The sequence below is a fragment of the Cuculus canorus genome, chromosome 7 (assembly GCF_017976375.1).
Source record: "Cuculus canorus isolate bCucCan1 chromosome 7, bCucCan1.pri, whole genome shotgun sequence".
Taxonomy (NCBI): Eukaryota; Metazoa; Chordata; class Aves; order Cuculiformes; family Cuculidae; genus Cuculus; species Cuculus canorus.
The window spans coordinates 29,002,351-29,018,260 of record NC_071407.1 but is presented as its reverse complement, the minus strand read 5'-3'; the positions used below and the strand labels follow the sequence as shown (position 1 = coordinate 29,018,260).

General features: G+C 40.2%; 1 protein-coding gene across 8 annotated transcripts in view; it reads right to left on the bottom strand.

Moving 5' to 3' along the window:
* Positions 1-15,910, bottom strand: part of GRID1 (glutamate ionotropic receptor delta type subunit 1) — a 599,405-nt gene that overhangs the window by 42,500 nt on the left and 540,995 nt on the right. For all 8 annotated transcript variants that reach the window (XM_054071863.1, XM_054071868.1, XM_054071862.1 and 5 more), the window contains 2 exons: positions 15,504-15,828; positions 13,986-14,124 (listed from right to left, as the gene is read on the bottom strand). In XM_054071863.1, coding sequence (XP_053927838.1) covers positions 13,986-14,124; positions 15,504-15,828 — 464 coding nt within the window. The remainder of the gene's footprint in view (positions 1-13,985; positions 14,125-15,503; positions 15,829-15,910) is intronic.

Here is a 15,910-nt window from a genome sequence, read left to right as displayed (position 1 = left end):
ATCAATTGGCATGTGTCACAGAACACGTTGCCATGCCAACTACATACTTCTACTAGAGTTGAAACAAACAGAGATTGAACTCCTCAGCACGTAGTGGCGCTGCAGTAGCTGCTTTCATGGTGATAATGGTCACTGCTGCCACTGTGGTGGCATCTATGAGCCCTTGAAGGGACTGGGTCTCAATGTCCTGTATTGGGTGCAACCAAAAGCAAAATATAACATTCAGCTACGGATCTACTGGGCGATGAAAGATAAAGCCAGCTTTATTTCTACTAGCACTACTGGTCTACCAGGTTAGTTATGCTAGACATCCTAAAAAAGAAATTGCTTTGGGGCAGCACAATCATAGAACAGAATCATAGACATAAAATGTCCCGAGTTGGATCCACAAAGATCATCAAGTCCAACTCCCGTCCGTGCATAAGACAACCCCAACATCGACAGAAAAGAGGTTTCTGATCCTGCACTGGAAGGGTGACAGAACTTATACCACCACACGTGGCACAGGGGGCATGTATTGTCCTGTGGTATGGTGGTTTCATTGGGACTCTGTTCCTGCAGAGCAGCTGCACAATTCCTTTTTAAAAGAAGGGAACAAACAATATGTATACACAACAAAATGTGAACGGTCAAGCTATTAATAAATTATACACTCTCATGCTTGTGATTTTAGTACTAATGAACTACTAGCTGTACACACTGTATTAGCAAAATATTTGTAGGCTTTGTTTAATTTCTAACATTCTGAGATGCAGCAGAAATATGCTCTACCGCCATCACTTAATCCCACTTTTGCATTACTGATCTCAGAACAATCTGCAGCTTTTTTGCTGAAGTCAATGTGTGGGGAATGTAGGACAAAAATCCATACAACTAGACTGTATCCCATGGCTCACAGAACTTCTTAATATCTCCCAGTGGTTTATTTAGGAAACGTGCCCATTTTCAAGAAAAGACTCAATAGTTTTTCTGGCTGAGAAACTCAAATTTGAATCCAAAAATCAAACTAGATTCTCATCATCATCAGTAAAACAGGTTCTTCTGTAAACAAAATTAGACCTCTGGTTATTCCTATCCATTGCTATTTCTAAACGATGCCCTCAGGACCACCTCAGCAACTCCAGTCATCTGTAGTGATCAGCATGAGTGTGACTTGACTTGTCGCTGGATCGTAGTTCATTTTGCCTAGAGCTGACACTGGCTCTGCTCCAGCACCACACATAAAGAAATCTGTTAAGCAGCTAGAAATAAGTTAAACATCTCCTGATTGCCAGTCCAATGTTTATAACTATACTTCCAACCCTCCTCTTTTCCAAAGCTCTAGGCAATAAAAGCATAAATCACTTGGATTGCTGATTTTTTTCATTAAATACAGGGAGCTATGGATTGCTCATTTGTAATAAATCTTTTCTTTCTGGTTGTCCCATATTTTCTGCATTGTTATCATATGGTAAAGAAACAATGATAGTCCTTACAATAGAAATTATGAGTACTTTGCTTGAAAATGTTTTTAAAAACAATAGTGTTACAAATAACTCCATTAATATTGGCAGCAATGGAAGCTTCTTTCTGGGGATTTGCATCTTGAAGCTGGATTCACTGGCGCCCCCATACTTTGGGATCTCTGGATGAAGTGTCTGTCATGGCTGGGCATTTATGATCGCATATGAGTTGATCTGATGTCTAATTGAGGGAGTGAAGTCAGAAGGCAGTCTTTCCTTTATATTTACAAGAGGCATTTAGAGGACCCCTCATCATCACCTCAGTTTTTCATATTTCTAACAAATTAATACCCTTAAGATATTACCCAGTTTGGCCACCATGCTTGCAATTTAACAATGTGAAGATGTAGACTGTCAGGGAGACATTCAGAGTAATCACATTAAACTTTTTTTTTTTAAGATGCAGTTCCAGGTTTTAAAATGCTGAAGCTTTAATTTGTATGCACAGATCCACATTTAACTACATGACTGAGCAGATTTTCAGAACAGATCAAGCAGACTATCGGCACAACAGCACATCTGTAAGATGTTTGCAGATTCAGTTAAAGGTCTGGAAAGGGATTCAGAGAAGCTATGAGCACTTGCTGCTTATCCTGCAAATCCAGAATAATCAGTCCTGCTAAGAAATCTAGGTTAGCCCAGGTCCTTTACCCACTATCCATATTCCATTTGACAGCAAGGAAGAAAATAACATGCAAAGAATAAAAGCTGAAAACATCTCAAGAGCTTGTAGCATGTTTGGAGTAAATAAATGCATGATATGGACTACCTTTGAATACTTTGTTGCTTCACTTTTAAACTACTTTGCCACTGCGACCTTTCTCTGAGTACCTTGGAAGGGTTAAGATGTTAATTAAAGCAAGGTATTCTAGTCCTTAAATTATTAATTAAAATAAAAACTGCAGCTGGTGTTTAACAGCAACTCAGTCCCCACAGCAGGTTTTAGTCACTTCACCTAAATCAAACATATCATAAAGTTGGCATGAAAATCATATTGTCTGAATCAAACACATCTGGCGACTGACACATGCTTTCACCTGTAATGAAAATAACAAACCACCTCTATTATTTATGCAGATACACTTTAAATTGTTTGCTATGCTGACGTCTTCTACCACTCACATTCAGAAGCTAAGAATCCTAATGAAGATTAATGATTAAGATCAAGAGGGAAGAAATTGCTTTCTTCCTTCTCAACTTGTGTTATAAGTACTGATATCACTGCCGTTCTGTTTTGCACTCAGATGAGAAAGAGTAGCTTTTTAATTAAATAGAGTGGGGAACGGATAAGCTTGGCATCTTGGTGCTGGCTTATAAAGTCCTTACTCAGGGCGAGTGGTACTTTATGCCATGACTGTTAGGATGTCATTATACTGTGAGCAGTTCCGTTAAAGTCCATGAAATCCCAGTGTAGGATAAGGTCCTACTCAACTCTTTATTAATTTTTGATTTATCAGGATCTGTTTTATGCTATGAGAACAAGGATCTTGGTGCAGAAAGCTCTGAGCTGCTGCCTGCACCAGCGTCAGCAGTCTCACAGCCAGGGTGGAGGATGAATTCACACAGCTCAGATCTATCAAGGATACAAAGAGAAGCTGGAAAACAGCTTCTTACCCTTCCCTTACCACAGGGAGTAAAGCAGAAGCTATCAGTGTTGACAGAAAGAAGAGAAGAAAACAGAAAGGCTCTGAAGTGGCATCATGATTGCTAGAACATGTGCTGGGTACTCCTGGGAAATCAAAACACAGGGCTCTTCATTATTACTGAAAGCACATATAGCATTCATCAGGTATTATTGATGTCTAAAGTGCGTTTATTACATACGCATATTTTAAAGTCTGGAGGCCCACCTGCCTTTTTCTCAGAGGACCCACATTGCACGTGCTTGGTATGTGGTGTATTCTCCACCTCATCCTCACATACAGCAAAAAAACCTGGAAAGAGATTTCCATTTTCTCCCTCCCTCTCCTCACACTGAACTCGAGTCTTGCCTGAATACCAAACCTCATACTAGAGACACCAACAGCACCACGTCAAAACCACCTAGCTATTCCTTACATGGAGATTAATTCGTTTATTGGGTAGCCTAATTACATACCTTGAAATGGGACCTTGGAAATTGCATTACTGACATGTGAAAGAAACATCGTAGTTAACATCCGCCCCATTCTGACTGATAGCTCGCTATTCTTTTTTAGATAGATATGACTATTCATAAATCAATTAAATTAAATCAGTGGCTTAATCTCCTAGGCTGGTTTTAATGGTTTAGAAGGCAAACAATTTTAGTTCATGTGATTATATTTCTTTTAATGGAAATTCGGCAGCTATATCAAAACAGCTTTTCTAAGGCAACACCATTCTCTCCCTCATCTTCAGATGAGTATGGAAGTTTCATATTATATAGGGACACACGTGCAAAAGAAAACACTGCTCAGGAAGGCAGATGAGCCCAGAAAGTGGAAAGAATGTAGGCAATGCTGCCCTCAGCAAAGAGCATTATTTCCAGAAAAGTTTATTTTCCCTCTAGAGAATCTTTAGTGACACAGTAACTAAGAACTAACAAAAAAGCACTCATGGTAGTAGACTGTAACGTCTTAGTTTCCAGGGAAACTAAAAGCCCCCCAGCTTCTTTCCCCTCTGAACACTCATATCCAGCATCTATTGAAAATGTGGTTTGCTCCTGAATCTACTTATGAGGTTATTAAATTTTTAAAGCCTTTTCCTTAAATGGCATGTTTAGAGTTTTCCACCTCATGGCAAAGACAGTCTATAAACACTTCAGAATGTATTGGAAGAACTTTTATTTCAGAAGACAAGAAGACTGTCCTATACCACATTTAAAGCGTTAAGTTTAAGGTGTGAAAAAGAATGATCTTCTATCATGGAGGCATTTATGAGGGGAAAGGCTATTTTAGATTTGAATGAAAATGTCAAAGAGAAGCATAGTCAGATTGGAAGTGTTTGTAATATGATGGAGCTCCCTATCCTGAGGAAAAGGGAAGAGTAACAGCACAAAAATAATGGATTTCAAAAGAACAGACTTCAACAGACTTTAGAAATAGCGGGAGAAAGTCTCTTGGGAAGCCGATTTAAAGGCTAAAGGACTACACAGAAGGGCTGGCAATTCCTGACAGAAACCATATCAAGGACACAGATGCAAACTATATTAATGTGAGGAAATATTATATAAATATGAAAAAATTATAAGAAGCTGTTGTAATATCAGCAAGACCTCTTTCAGGACTTAGCAAACCAAATCAATCAAGCTTTTTTTTTTTTTTTTTGTAACAGTAATTATAAAAGAGTAGTGCAACAATTTGACTATGAATACATAGTACAAATGCATAGGAATTTTACAAATGTATGGGAGAACAAAAACAGAGAGTCAAAATTAAATCCCTCTTACAAAACCAATGCATCTGTCTTATATGCTTGAAGATGTTACTGCACAAAGCTGTTTACATCATCCTTTGACTGAAGGTCCTGCTTCCACAGCAGAGATGGTGAAAAGACACGTGCCTGTAGCCCAGCCATTTTATACAAAGTTCAATTTCTTAATTTATGTCTGATTTCACCAACACAAGTTGAAACAGATAACAGTGCACTGAGCTCATCAAAACTGAAACTCTAACCCTGCAACCTACAGCACAGACAGCCGAGATGCTCGATGGGGAGATGTATGAACTGCAACACTCAATTCCTGGTGCAGAAAGGTAGCTGCAGGGAAGACACTCTGAGCAAGGCAGAGGCAAGAGAAGAGATACGACAGGATCATGACACTGCTGTACAGATGGCCTGTAGCGTAGAGCTTTTTGGAAAGTCTTCCCTGCCCTCAATGGGTTCCTAGCAACATATTCAATCTTAAGTCTCTGAAAGAATGGCTGCTGAACTTTGCTCCAGGAGATCAGCTTTTAAATTGATTGTATGCACTGAGCTTTTAGGCTATCAGAGGTATAATCATTAGTTAACTTTTATTGCAGGCTATTAATTCAAACCTTGTATTGTCAAAGATGGATCATCTGAGACTAGCCATAGCATGGTGACACTGGTCACTGTTAACCAACTAATCACTACTCCAGGAGGATGGCTGAGCAAGTGTTCTTCCTCTGCTTCTGCTGGAAACTTCCCTTCTTTCCCCTCTCCTCCTTCCATCCAAAATAATCTAAAGAAATAAACAATTTGGTGCATATTCCTTATACTCACAGACAGCCTGCTGACACTGAATATATAGCAACAAACAGAAAGTGGGAAAACTAGTTCTGCTGCCAGGTGGGTGAGAAATTCTGATGCTGAAGGACCATGATACGAGAATGACAGAACTGCTGCTCACACTGAGATTTTAGTGAGGAACTGCACAAGATGAGATTTTTTTTATACATGAGCAAACGAGGCTCATTTCCCAGAACACGCAACAGATCAGAAGAGCTGGAAGCCCATGCCTAGACTAAAAGCAAGTCAGGAAACCAGTATGACTTTCTGTTCTTACATTTTTTTCTTTAATTTCTTTCTTTAGAAGAATTAATTTCTTACATTACACACTAGCCAGCCTATTTTTAACAGTTGTTCTTCACCCAAAATCCTTTTCCGAACAGAATTCACCATGAAGTTTTTCTTCTTACTCTTGTTTTTGTCCTTAAAAATGATGGGTTGAGATAGACTTTACAGTTAGGTAGTCTCCAAAGCTTCAAGGACATTTCTGCTTGAATTACTAAAGCAATAATTATTTTGCCTTTTTAATATCCTGTTACATTAGATTTTATTATCAGTTCATATAAGACATTAAATCAGCATCTTTAGAAAGAACTGTAAAAATATAAATATCCTATTGGGCAAAAATCTTCTGTTGCTGCATTTGATATTGTTTATCCCTTAGGAGTCAAACAAAATAAAACCCAACAAAATAAGTCTTAGGAACTACCCTTGTAATAAAAAGAAGCCACATCCTACCAAAAAAGAAGGATGAAGTCAGGTGGTAGTGAGATTTAATGTATGCAGAAATCATACAGCTACTCTACGCTATGGACAGCCAGTGAATAAACTATATTAATATGAGAAAATCTGACTTAAAAAGTGACTCAGTCTGAGCTGAGAAGAAGATGCTGTATATCAAATCTCAGATTTGAACTAATTTTTGTACATTTTGATGGGCTGTCATGAGGGTTACTGCTCTTGCTAGATTTTCACCCTTCCAAAGCAAAAGAAAAAAATAATAAAAAAATCATTTTATTACCTGCACAGATGGTAGATTTTGCTAACGTCATATCTAAACCATTTTCTTCTTTAAACTGTGTGTGCATCTGAATGTTAACACCTCAACCCACTTAAGTCACACAACTTCCCAGGAACAAGAATAAATGAAGAGATGCTATAACATAGATGTTGTAAGAGCAGAGTTGAAGAGGGCGCGGAAACACAGATCTCTTGGTTTGCTATTGATCTCTCATATATGTCCCATTTTTATAATGGCAACTGCAGAGATGGAATGCAAGTTTGACTTGCAACTGGACATCCTCATTTGAAAAATGTCCTTGGGAAATATTTGCACTTATATGCTTGCCCATTTCCTCAATTACAGAAGCAATTACGATTCACTTTAAACCATGGTTGAATGGAGTATGCCAACATTCAGAAAGCTTTCTAAAAGGCTCCAGGCTTTGTGAAGCCCTAGGTTTCCCAGAAGCACCTACTGGGCAACACCATCAGTGAAAGTGAAGTGAAAAGACAGATGATGGAGGATCAATCACTGGCAACAACACAGTATCTTGTCCTGAATAGTGCATGAAGGCAAATGGCTGGCAAGCTCTGCCCTGAGCACCGCTGCCCTGCCACAAAGGCTGCAGAGCATCCCCTGGGACATTTCTTCCATGTGGTCTCAACAGGGAATGTTCTGGAAAGAAAAAAGGTTTGAGTTTCCGCCTCTGCTCATTTACTTCCATCTTTCTCACACTTTTTTTAGCCCTCGTTTTTATGGATGAACTTAATCTAGTTATTTAATGATTGAAGCTTTTGCTCACAGGCCTTAAATAATAATCACGATAATTATTTTTTATCATGCTCATTCATACATGCCTTCTGCCAATGTGCCTGAGGTGCTGCACGGAGACTGCAGAATGGTCCAAATTGAATGTACCAAAATTAAACCCAACAAAAGAAAATCCAATGACATCTTTAGAAAGCCACATATGATATGAACAACAGTAAGGCTGCTTTCAAACATAAGGGATTTCAACACAAAATCACTGCAAATACAGAGGGATTCCTGTGACATTTTTGCTACCAACCCTATCAAATCCACTTACCCACAGCAGACGAAATATTTCTTCACTTCTTTCTAACTGGCATCTTCAAAATACTTTCCCTATTTTCTTCGAAAATAGTTTGAGATTGTTTCAGTTTCATATGCAACCCAGAAAAATCTTTTTTGATACCTGCAGAGCTCTTTTAATATGGTCATTTCTGGCCGTCATTTTTAAAGCAGCTAAACTGACAATGTGTCATACAAAATATGAAAAAATTATTACTCTGTTATACAGAAAGGGAACCGAGACAGAGAGGAGGCTCAGCTTGCCAAGATCAAACAAGGCTTGTGGTAGAAAAAGAATTTGTAACCAAGTCTTCCAAATGCCAGACTATCACCCCAACTAAACTGCAGGAAACCTTCAGCTGTCACCAAAACATATGAAATTTGGGGATTAAAATGCAAATAAGGAAATCCCAAATCATGCAACAACAACTGTGAACTTAAAAGGAAATATAACATGTATTTGTACGCAGTCCAAGGATGCATATATACAGATGCCTTACAAAACATTCGTAGCATGTGCAACTGTTAAGAATCAATTTGATAAAATCTCAAATTTAAACTCTCTTGAATTTGTAAATAATTTACCTTTTGTGTCCTATTTTTCCTGCATGGTTCTTAACCTCTTGTCAGACAAGCTCTCTTAAACCTGAGCTTCAGAATATCTGTGCAGCTACTGAACTGCATGTAGTCTGCTTGTTAACAAGAAATGAAGCTGGAAGTTCAGTCACTGCTAATTAAACTCATAATTACAAATGGAAGGTCAGACAGTAGATCCAAGGGATGTTTGAAAATGTAATAAGACAAAAGAAAGAACAATCTCTCATGTAATAACTCAGCCCTTATTTGGCAGGTAGACCCCTTAGAAGATATCTCAGCTGCATACAGTTTTGAAGGCAAATATCAGAATAATAAATGTAAATCATTTGGTTTAAACAAGTTTTCAAGGATTAGCACAGGCTCTAAGCATTACTTAGATTTCTATTTAAGAACAAAAATTAGCACCTGTTCACTTCCAAAGTCAGAACCTGGATCATGGCCTTCTAGCCTCAGTTCCAAAGGGGGTGTCACCACCACATTCGCAAAAAACGCCTTCTTTTTTGGAATGGCATAATTTCTCGCTCCTCTGCACACGTGCAGTCAGGAAATCTGCTTGATCATTCCCTGCCCGTGAATCTTCACAACCACAGAAATCCTGAGGTAACTACTCCATTTCATTTCCTTTGTTATCTCTTTGTGAGGTTGCGGAGAGAGAAGTTGAGAAGAGGTGCTTTGGACGGAGAGCTCAGAGAAACAGTTTGGAAAGAGCAAAGGGGCGCAGAAGCATCAGCGGCTGGCAGCTGGAAAACAGAATAGCTTGGGAAGGTTCACACTGTTTTCTGCTACCCTCAAGTCTCCTGAAGGGTCAGGGGTTTTGATGTGGACCTCAGACTCCATGTTCTGACTCTCCCCATCACCCTGTCACTGTGGAACAAGTGATGGGCACAAAGGATACCCGAGGAACAAACCAGCACAAGCAGCTGTGCCCAACCAGAAAACCAGTGCCTCTTCCCATTATCACACTTGTGATGGAGCCTTGAGGGAGTGGGAAAATACTAAGAGATTATTTTTGTTCTTTCTAAGATAGACAGGTTTCTTACATCGGCACCTGGACACCACAGCACCTGGCAACCCGTCCAGGATTTAGGAAATCTGTCAGGAAATACGGAAATACAGGCAGCATATCAAAGCTGCTTCCTGCCACGAATCCTGGTTGGAGTATTTCAGCTTTCTGTAACACACAGACAATTCCTGAAACTCATTGCAGGGCAGAAAAGCCGTGTGAGAAATGCCAATACCAGATGTAAAAAAAAAAAAATTACTCCCTCATCAGCAGGCTTTGATCTGACACACTAATTCTAAAAATCTGCCTTCCAACAGTTCAACTTTGCTTCAGTGAATGACTCACCAAACCCTTTCTAATAAATATCATTTATGATTTCTATAAGACAGTTGTTTTGCAGTGAAATTGTGGAGTTAAGGATCACTGGGTTGACTGACATCTAGTTATTCAATCAAACATCCTCCTAATTCTGCTCACCGCAGACCACACATGCCAAATTTGATGCTAAAACAACTTTTATTAGGCATTTTGGAAGGGGATTGGGAAGAAAATCAGTCTTGTAATGAAAATCTTAACTCTGCTGCAGCTACTGCAGCACCATAACACTATTTTCTCTCCTGCTGGCAATTTAGGAGCAGCAGTACTGAACACCAGAGGACTTTCCTACAGAGGGAGAGATAACAGCACACATTTACTGAGAGGATGGGGGTTCGGTTTCTTAACAATGGCAGTATGCACAGAAGGATTTGGTAGTTCTCAGCTGGTGAGCAAATTTTCAGCTGTAACTTATTGTGCCTCTTTGGGTGGGAAAAATGCATTTCAAGTAATACTCCTTTCTGGGTTCATGAAAGGTATAATGTGGGCAAGCTGAGTGGCAAATTTAGAAAGGCAAAAATAGTCACTCTACATCATATGATGCTGAAGCTAAGTAGTACTGGTAGCTGAGACACCACACCACGGTGCATTCAAGTAATTTACTTTCTCAGGAAAACTGTTTATTCTAAATCCTACAAAACATTTTATAACGTGTTCCTCCTAACAAGTGGGGACATGAAAAGACCATCATAGCTTAGAAATGGATGAAGACTCAGCAGAGCTTCCGGAGAAGCTCTCTATTTCTTTCTCTGTCCCCTCCCTCCTAAGAAACTAGCAGTTTCCAGAATGGATTTAGACCAGATCCGTCCCTCCCTCCCTCCCTGTAGCAGGATCTCAGGGAGACTCTGCAAACTTTGTGAAATTGCCATAGGCAAGTTAAGCCAAACAAGACCTTTAACTGGCTCAGTTGCACCAAGCAGTGATCAAATCAAAGAGTTTTCTGACAGCTATCATTTCAGATTATTTGGGGAATAATTTAGATGCCTAAGCCAAAGCATCTGTGACCACTTCAGACACCCCAGGCAATAGGACTAACCCACATCGCGGCTGACAACACCTAACAGAGATCCTTGCCCTTACACCCAAGTAGCTGAAACATAGGCAGTGAACCTTACAGCAACTTAAATTACTTCAGAAATTTCTAGTTTGGTGCCTGAATTACTCTGCTGGTGTCTACAGATCACAGAAGAATCCTCACCTCGTACAAGGGGATGTGATACCAGGAACCTGCAAAGCAACAGCTAACAATAGGTATAGAAAGACAATTAATTACAATTCTTGAGCTGCCATCTCTCACAGGTGAAGGGCATCTGTACTCTAAAGTCTCAAAAGAGTGCTAGGCTGCTTCTTTACCCCAAAATCTTCTCTCTCTCCCTCAAGTTTCTTGGCAATATCCTTTCATTTTAAGAAGGGAAATCAAACCCACTTCTGTCGTAATAGCTCAGCCTCAAAAGCCTCCTCTAATAACTCACAGTTCTACTCTTAAACCTGTATCTCTTTTTTTGCAGATTCCTCACTGCATTTCAACCCAGCTTTTGTCCTCCTCTGAAGTTTGCTGAGTTTTGGGAGGTAGTCAGTTGACCAAACAGGCAATTTCTTCTGCCATGAAAGAACTAGAACTTTCAGAAATTTTTGAGACCGTTATGCATGCTTTCAGGATAACTATTTCTGCCTTGGGTTACAAGAACAACATTTATTGAGCTTAACCTTATTCCCATTAAGCCAGACGTCACAGATACTCAATGGTAGTCTTATTCTGTTTAGTTCCCCGTATTATTTCCAGAAATTACTTGCAGTTCTTATTTCTACTACTGCTAAAGCTCACTTATTTAAGACAAAATAATGGAAAAGTAATTTAAAACAAAATTTTTTTTATGGTTTTGGGCTGATTTTATTATTAGAGCACTATTTCCATGCAAAGTATACAATGGATACCTGCAAGTATACAACGGAAAAACAATGTTAAACTCACATTTATGAGAAATGCACCTATTTATGACCTTTGTGCAGATACCATAGAGAAGAAATAAGCAGCTTTTTGCAGTGCCAGCCCTATCTAAGTGTCAATGCCTCTGTTACAGAAGCCGAGCACAAAGATTACAGTCTCAGTTCCCCTGGGCAACTCCAAGGGAGACCAACACAGTAACTGCTCTAGCACCTAAAATCCTTGGCTCAACATTTTCTAGAAGAGCCTGTGTCATGCTGCCCATCCTCTGACCACCCTCTCCACTTCACCATCAGACCAAACAAGAGATACTAAGTTCTAATCCTGTTGACACTGACCGCGGAAGATCAGTGGCCATCTTAGCACTGCATGATGTTGTACAGTTCTAAAACCTCAATGTCCAGATGGAGATCCGTAACAAGTGGTGTCCCTCTGGGGTCTGTACTGGGACCGGTGCTATTTAATATTTTCATCAATGTTATAGACAGTGAGATCAAGTGCACCCACAGCAAGTCTGCAGATGACACTAAGCTGAACGGTGCAGTTGTCACACCAGAAGGACTGGATATCATCCAGAGGGACCAGAAGAAGCTGGAGAAGTGAGCCTGTGAGAACCTCATGAGGTTCAAAAAGGCCAAGTGCAAGGTCCTACATGTGGGCCGGGGCTATCCATATATTTCAATACAGGATGGGGGATGATGTGATTGAGAGCAACCCTGCGGAGAAGGACTTGGGGTGCCGATTGATGAGAAGCTCAATGAGCTCAATGAGATGGCAATGCGTGCTCGAAGCCCATAAGGCCAACTGTATCCTGGGCTGCATCAAAAGCAGCGTGGCCAGCAGGGCGAGAGAGGGGATTCTGCCTCTCTCTTCCTCTCTTCTGAGACCTCACCTGGAGTACTGTGTCCAGTTCTGGAATTGCCAACATAAGAAGGAAATGGAGCTGTTGGAAGGCATCCAGAGGAGGGCTACAAAGTTGATCAGAGGGCTGGAGCACCTCCCATACAAGGACAGGCCGAGAGAGTTGGGGTTGTTCAGCCTAGAGAAGAGAAGGCTCTGGGGAGACCTTATAGAAGCCTTCCAGCTACAGGAAAGCTAGAGAGGGACTTTTTACAAGAGCCTGTAGTGATAGGATGAGGGGGAATGGCTTTACATTGGAAGGGGGAAGATTTAGATTAGACATTAGGAAGAAATTCTTCATGATGAAGGTAGTGAGGGCCCTGGCACAGGTTGGCCAGGGAAGTTCTGGATGCCCCATTCCTGGAGGTGTTCAAGGCCAGTTTGGATGGGACCTTGAGCCGCCTGGTCTGTTGGGAGGTGTCCCTGCCCATGGCAGGAGGGGTGGAACTGGATGGGCTTTAAGGTCCCTATCAACCCAAAATATTCTATGAAAGTTGGAAATTTTATCTGTGTTCTGAGAGGAAAACAATGAAAACATCCCTTTGCCTTGACATTTTCTGAAGAAAAACAAATTATACACACACACAAATTGCCAGCAAACAACCAGCACCTCTCTGGAGCTCCTCAGAGGTCTGGTGTATTGAAAATATTCTCATTGGGTATAGATTACTAGAGAAACAGCAGCGGAAAGAAGTCAAAGGTGCAAGATAAATTGAGTTTGTTACAGAAGCAGTAATTTATCATTACAATATTGCCAACATAGCTGTAGAGAATTATATATAAATTTAATAAAACAACTGTTATATTACATCTATTACCCTGCAGTCAGACTTCGTTACTTTTTCCTACTTGAGAAGAAGTCTTCCCTGCAAATAATACCACTAGATCTGGCCATTTGTATTTTAACAGATCCCCTATATTACCTTACATGCAAATAATACTATAAACAACAGTGTACATCAAGATATTGAGAATATAAAATTACACATTGAAGGTGAGAAAGTGAAATGTTACATAGTTCCCTAGAGGTGATAGTTCCCTCTGACGTTCAATGAAGAAATAAAGATAGCTGAAGCAGTAAGAGTCCTAGTTAAGCAAAATACATATAAACAAGAAAGATCTCTCTTCTGGAAAAATACACAATTAAAGTGTCATTGTCCCCTCCTTGCACCTATCAAAACCGTTGGGGAGATGTAGGAGTGAAGGAGAAGGGGGGTAAGAAGAGAAAAGCAGCCCTGCGAATAAGCAGAGTATTTTATTAGCGTTATCTCCTTCCTGCAAGAATGAGTGCTCAAACGGATAAAGCCTTTCTGTGAAATCCAGGTTTCCAGCTTCATGTTAAGAGGCATCTCTTACCTTATAGGATTATCCATCCTTGATACTGTGAGAAATGCTGCTAAGTTCGCTGTGTAGGAAGAGCACACGATAAGGGTGAAGAGCCACCAGCTTCCCATCACAATGCGCATAGCCACAGAATTGACAGTAGATTCACCTCCTACAAATAGAGAAAGTGAGGGTCTCTCAGCAGCTTCCACCTACGATCACCTTCTGCGTACCCTGCGATGTTAAACTTTTTTGGAGCTGACCCTCTCCAACTCTGCTTCCCCTCCAGACAGCCTTTTCCTTGCAAGAGAAGCACTGCTTCCATTAAGACTACTAATTCACAAACAGTTTCTCCAATCAACCTCTTGCCCTGGCTACTGTTCTAGAAAATCATCTTTCCAAATATTCCCCTTGAGAATTATTGAGGATCAAATACACAGAACATGAAAAATATTCTAAATAAACAAAGTTTAACACTGAGGCACAATTAATATGCATGAATTAAATAATTACAGTGTTCAGAACATAATATAGTAATATTCTGTTTTCAATGACCATTTTAGATTTGGAAAACAAACCAAAGAAACTGTCCAAAGGTTTGTGCATTATCTGTGCTGCATTTAAATCCACAAAGACTGAAGCATGAGTGTAATTACAATATTTCAAGCAACATGAAGATTTCTTTCTAGCAGGCTTCAAAGCATAGTTACACTTGAACGTTGTTGGAGACCATCCCTTGCCACAGCGCTGGTGCTAGTCACTTCAGCGTATGCTTGTGCCGATTATATCTGACTGTACTTAACCCATCAGGGACAACACCTTAATGAGATGAGGGAACCAAATATCACAGCAAGAGTAAGGATTTTCCAGCTGAAGCCTTCTAAGTTTGTAATTAAAAAAACGTAGGAAATACATTATCAATGTACCCCTATGTTAATATTCAACAAACCCTGCCTCCCAAGAAGAGTACTAACATTATACATACGGGAACAAAAGTGTGTGGGCAGACTTTGCAAACAATTGTTTACTGTTGGTAACTGTTCATAGTAGCAATCCTACTGAATTCAATCAGATCAGTCCCATGCCTAGAGATTCTTGAGCATAACTTTAGTTACATGACTGCAGATCATTTTCCCATTTATTTCGAAGAATCAAAAGATAAACTATCTTACTTTAGTTCAAAAACGTACGCAAGAATATAAATTAAATTTAAACAATTAGCAGAGGTCCTAGGTTTGGAGTTGGAGAAGTCCTGTAATGTAGTACCAAGGAGCTCTGCAGTTTTTTAATCATGTGATAATTTTCCCGTTGGAGTCTTTTTTTCTGGACTTATTGAGAGACAAAAAACCGGAACAAACACACATTCCACCCCCATCTTAGCTACCTCTTCCCACTTTTCATCAGCTGGGCTAATAAATTGCATTCCCTTCCCATATGAGCCTTCTCTTTCACCTTTTGATCATTCTGGACAAGACTCACATGCCCTGACCTGCTTTACCCAAGGCAGTATTTCTGAACACCCATCAGTGAGGTTTATAAGAGGCTAAGTACCTTGCTGAACAAAGGCGCCGTACACAATCCAGATGGCACTGTGGAGGGTGGAGGATGCAGAAGGGCTTGGCTGGGAAGCATTCTGGGCTCGGACTGCCTGGATCCGGTTCAAGACAAATATCAAGACACCAACTATAGGGATGGCTGCAGCAATGCAAGCCCACACCGCAAAGTCAAAAGGAGCAAAGAGAGAGAAGATGTTGATTTTCTCTTCAGGCTTTTTGATTAAGATCCCCACTGAATAGTCCATGTACCGCTTGCTGAAGTCCACAACACTCTCTCGTTCTGGTGTTATAGTGATGGCTGAGATGGCTAGGTCTGCCCTCTGCGAGACAAATGCAACAGATAAGATCTTTTTCTTTCACCATGAATTTTGCCAGCATGAGCCTTAAGGAGAAACTTTTCAG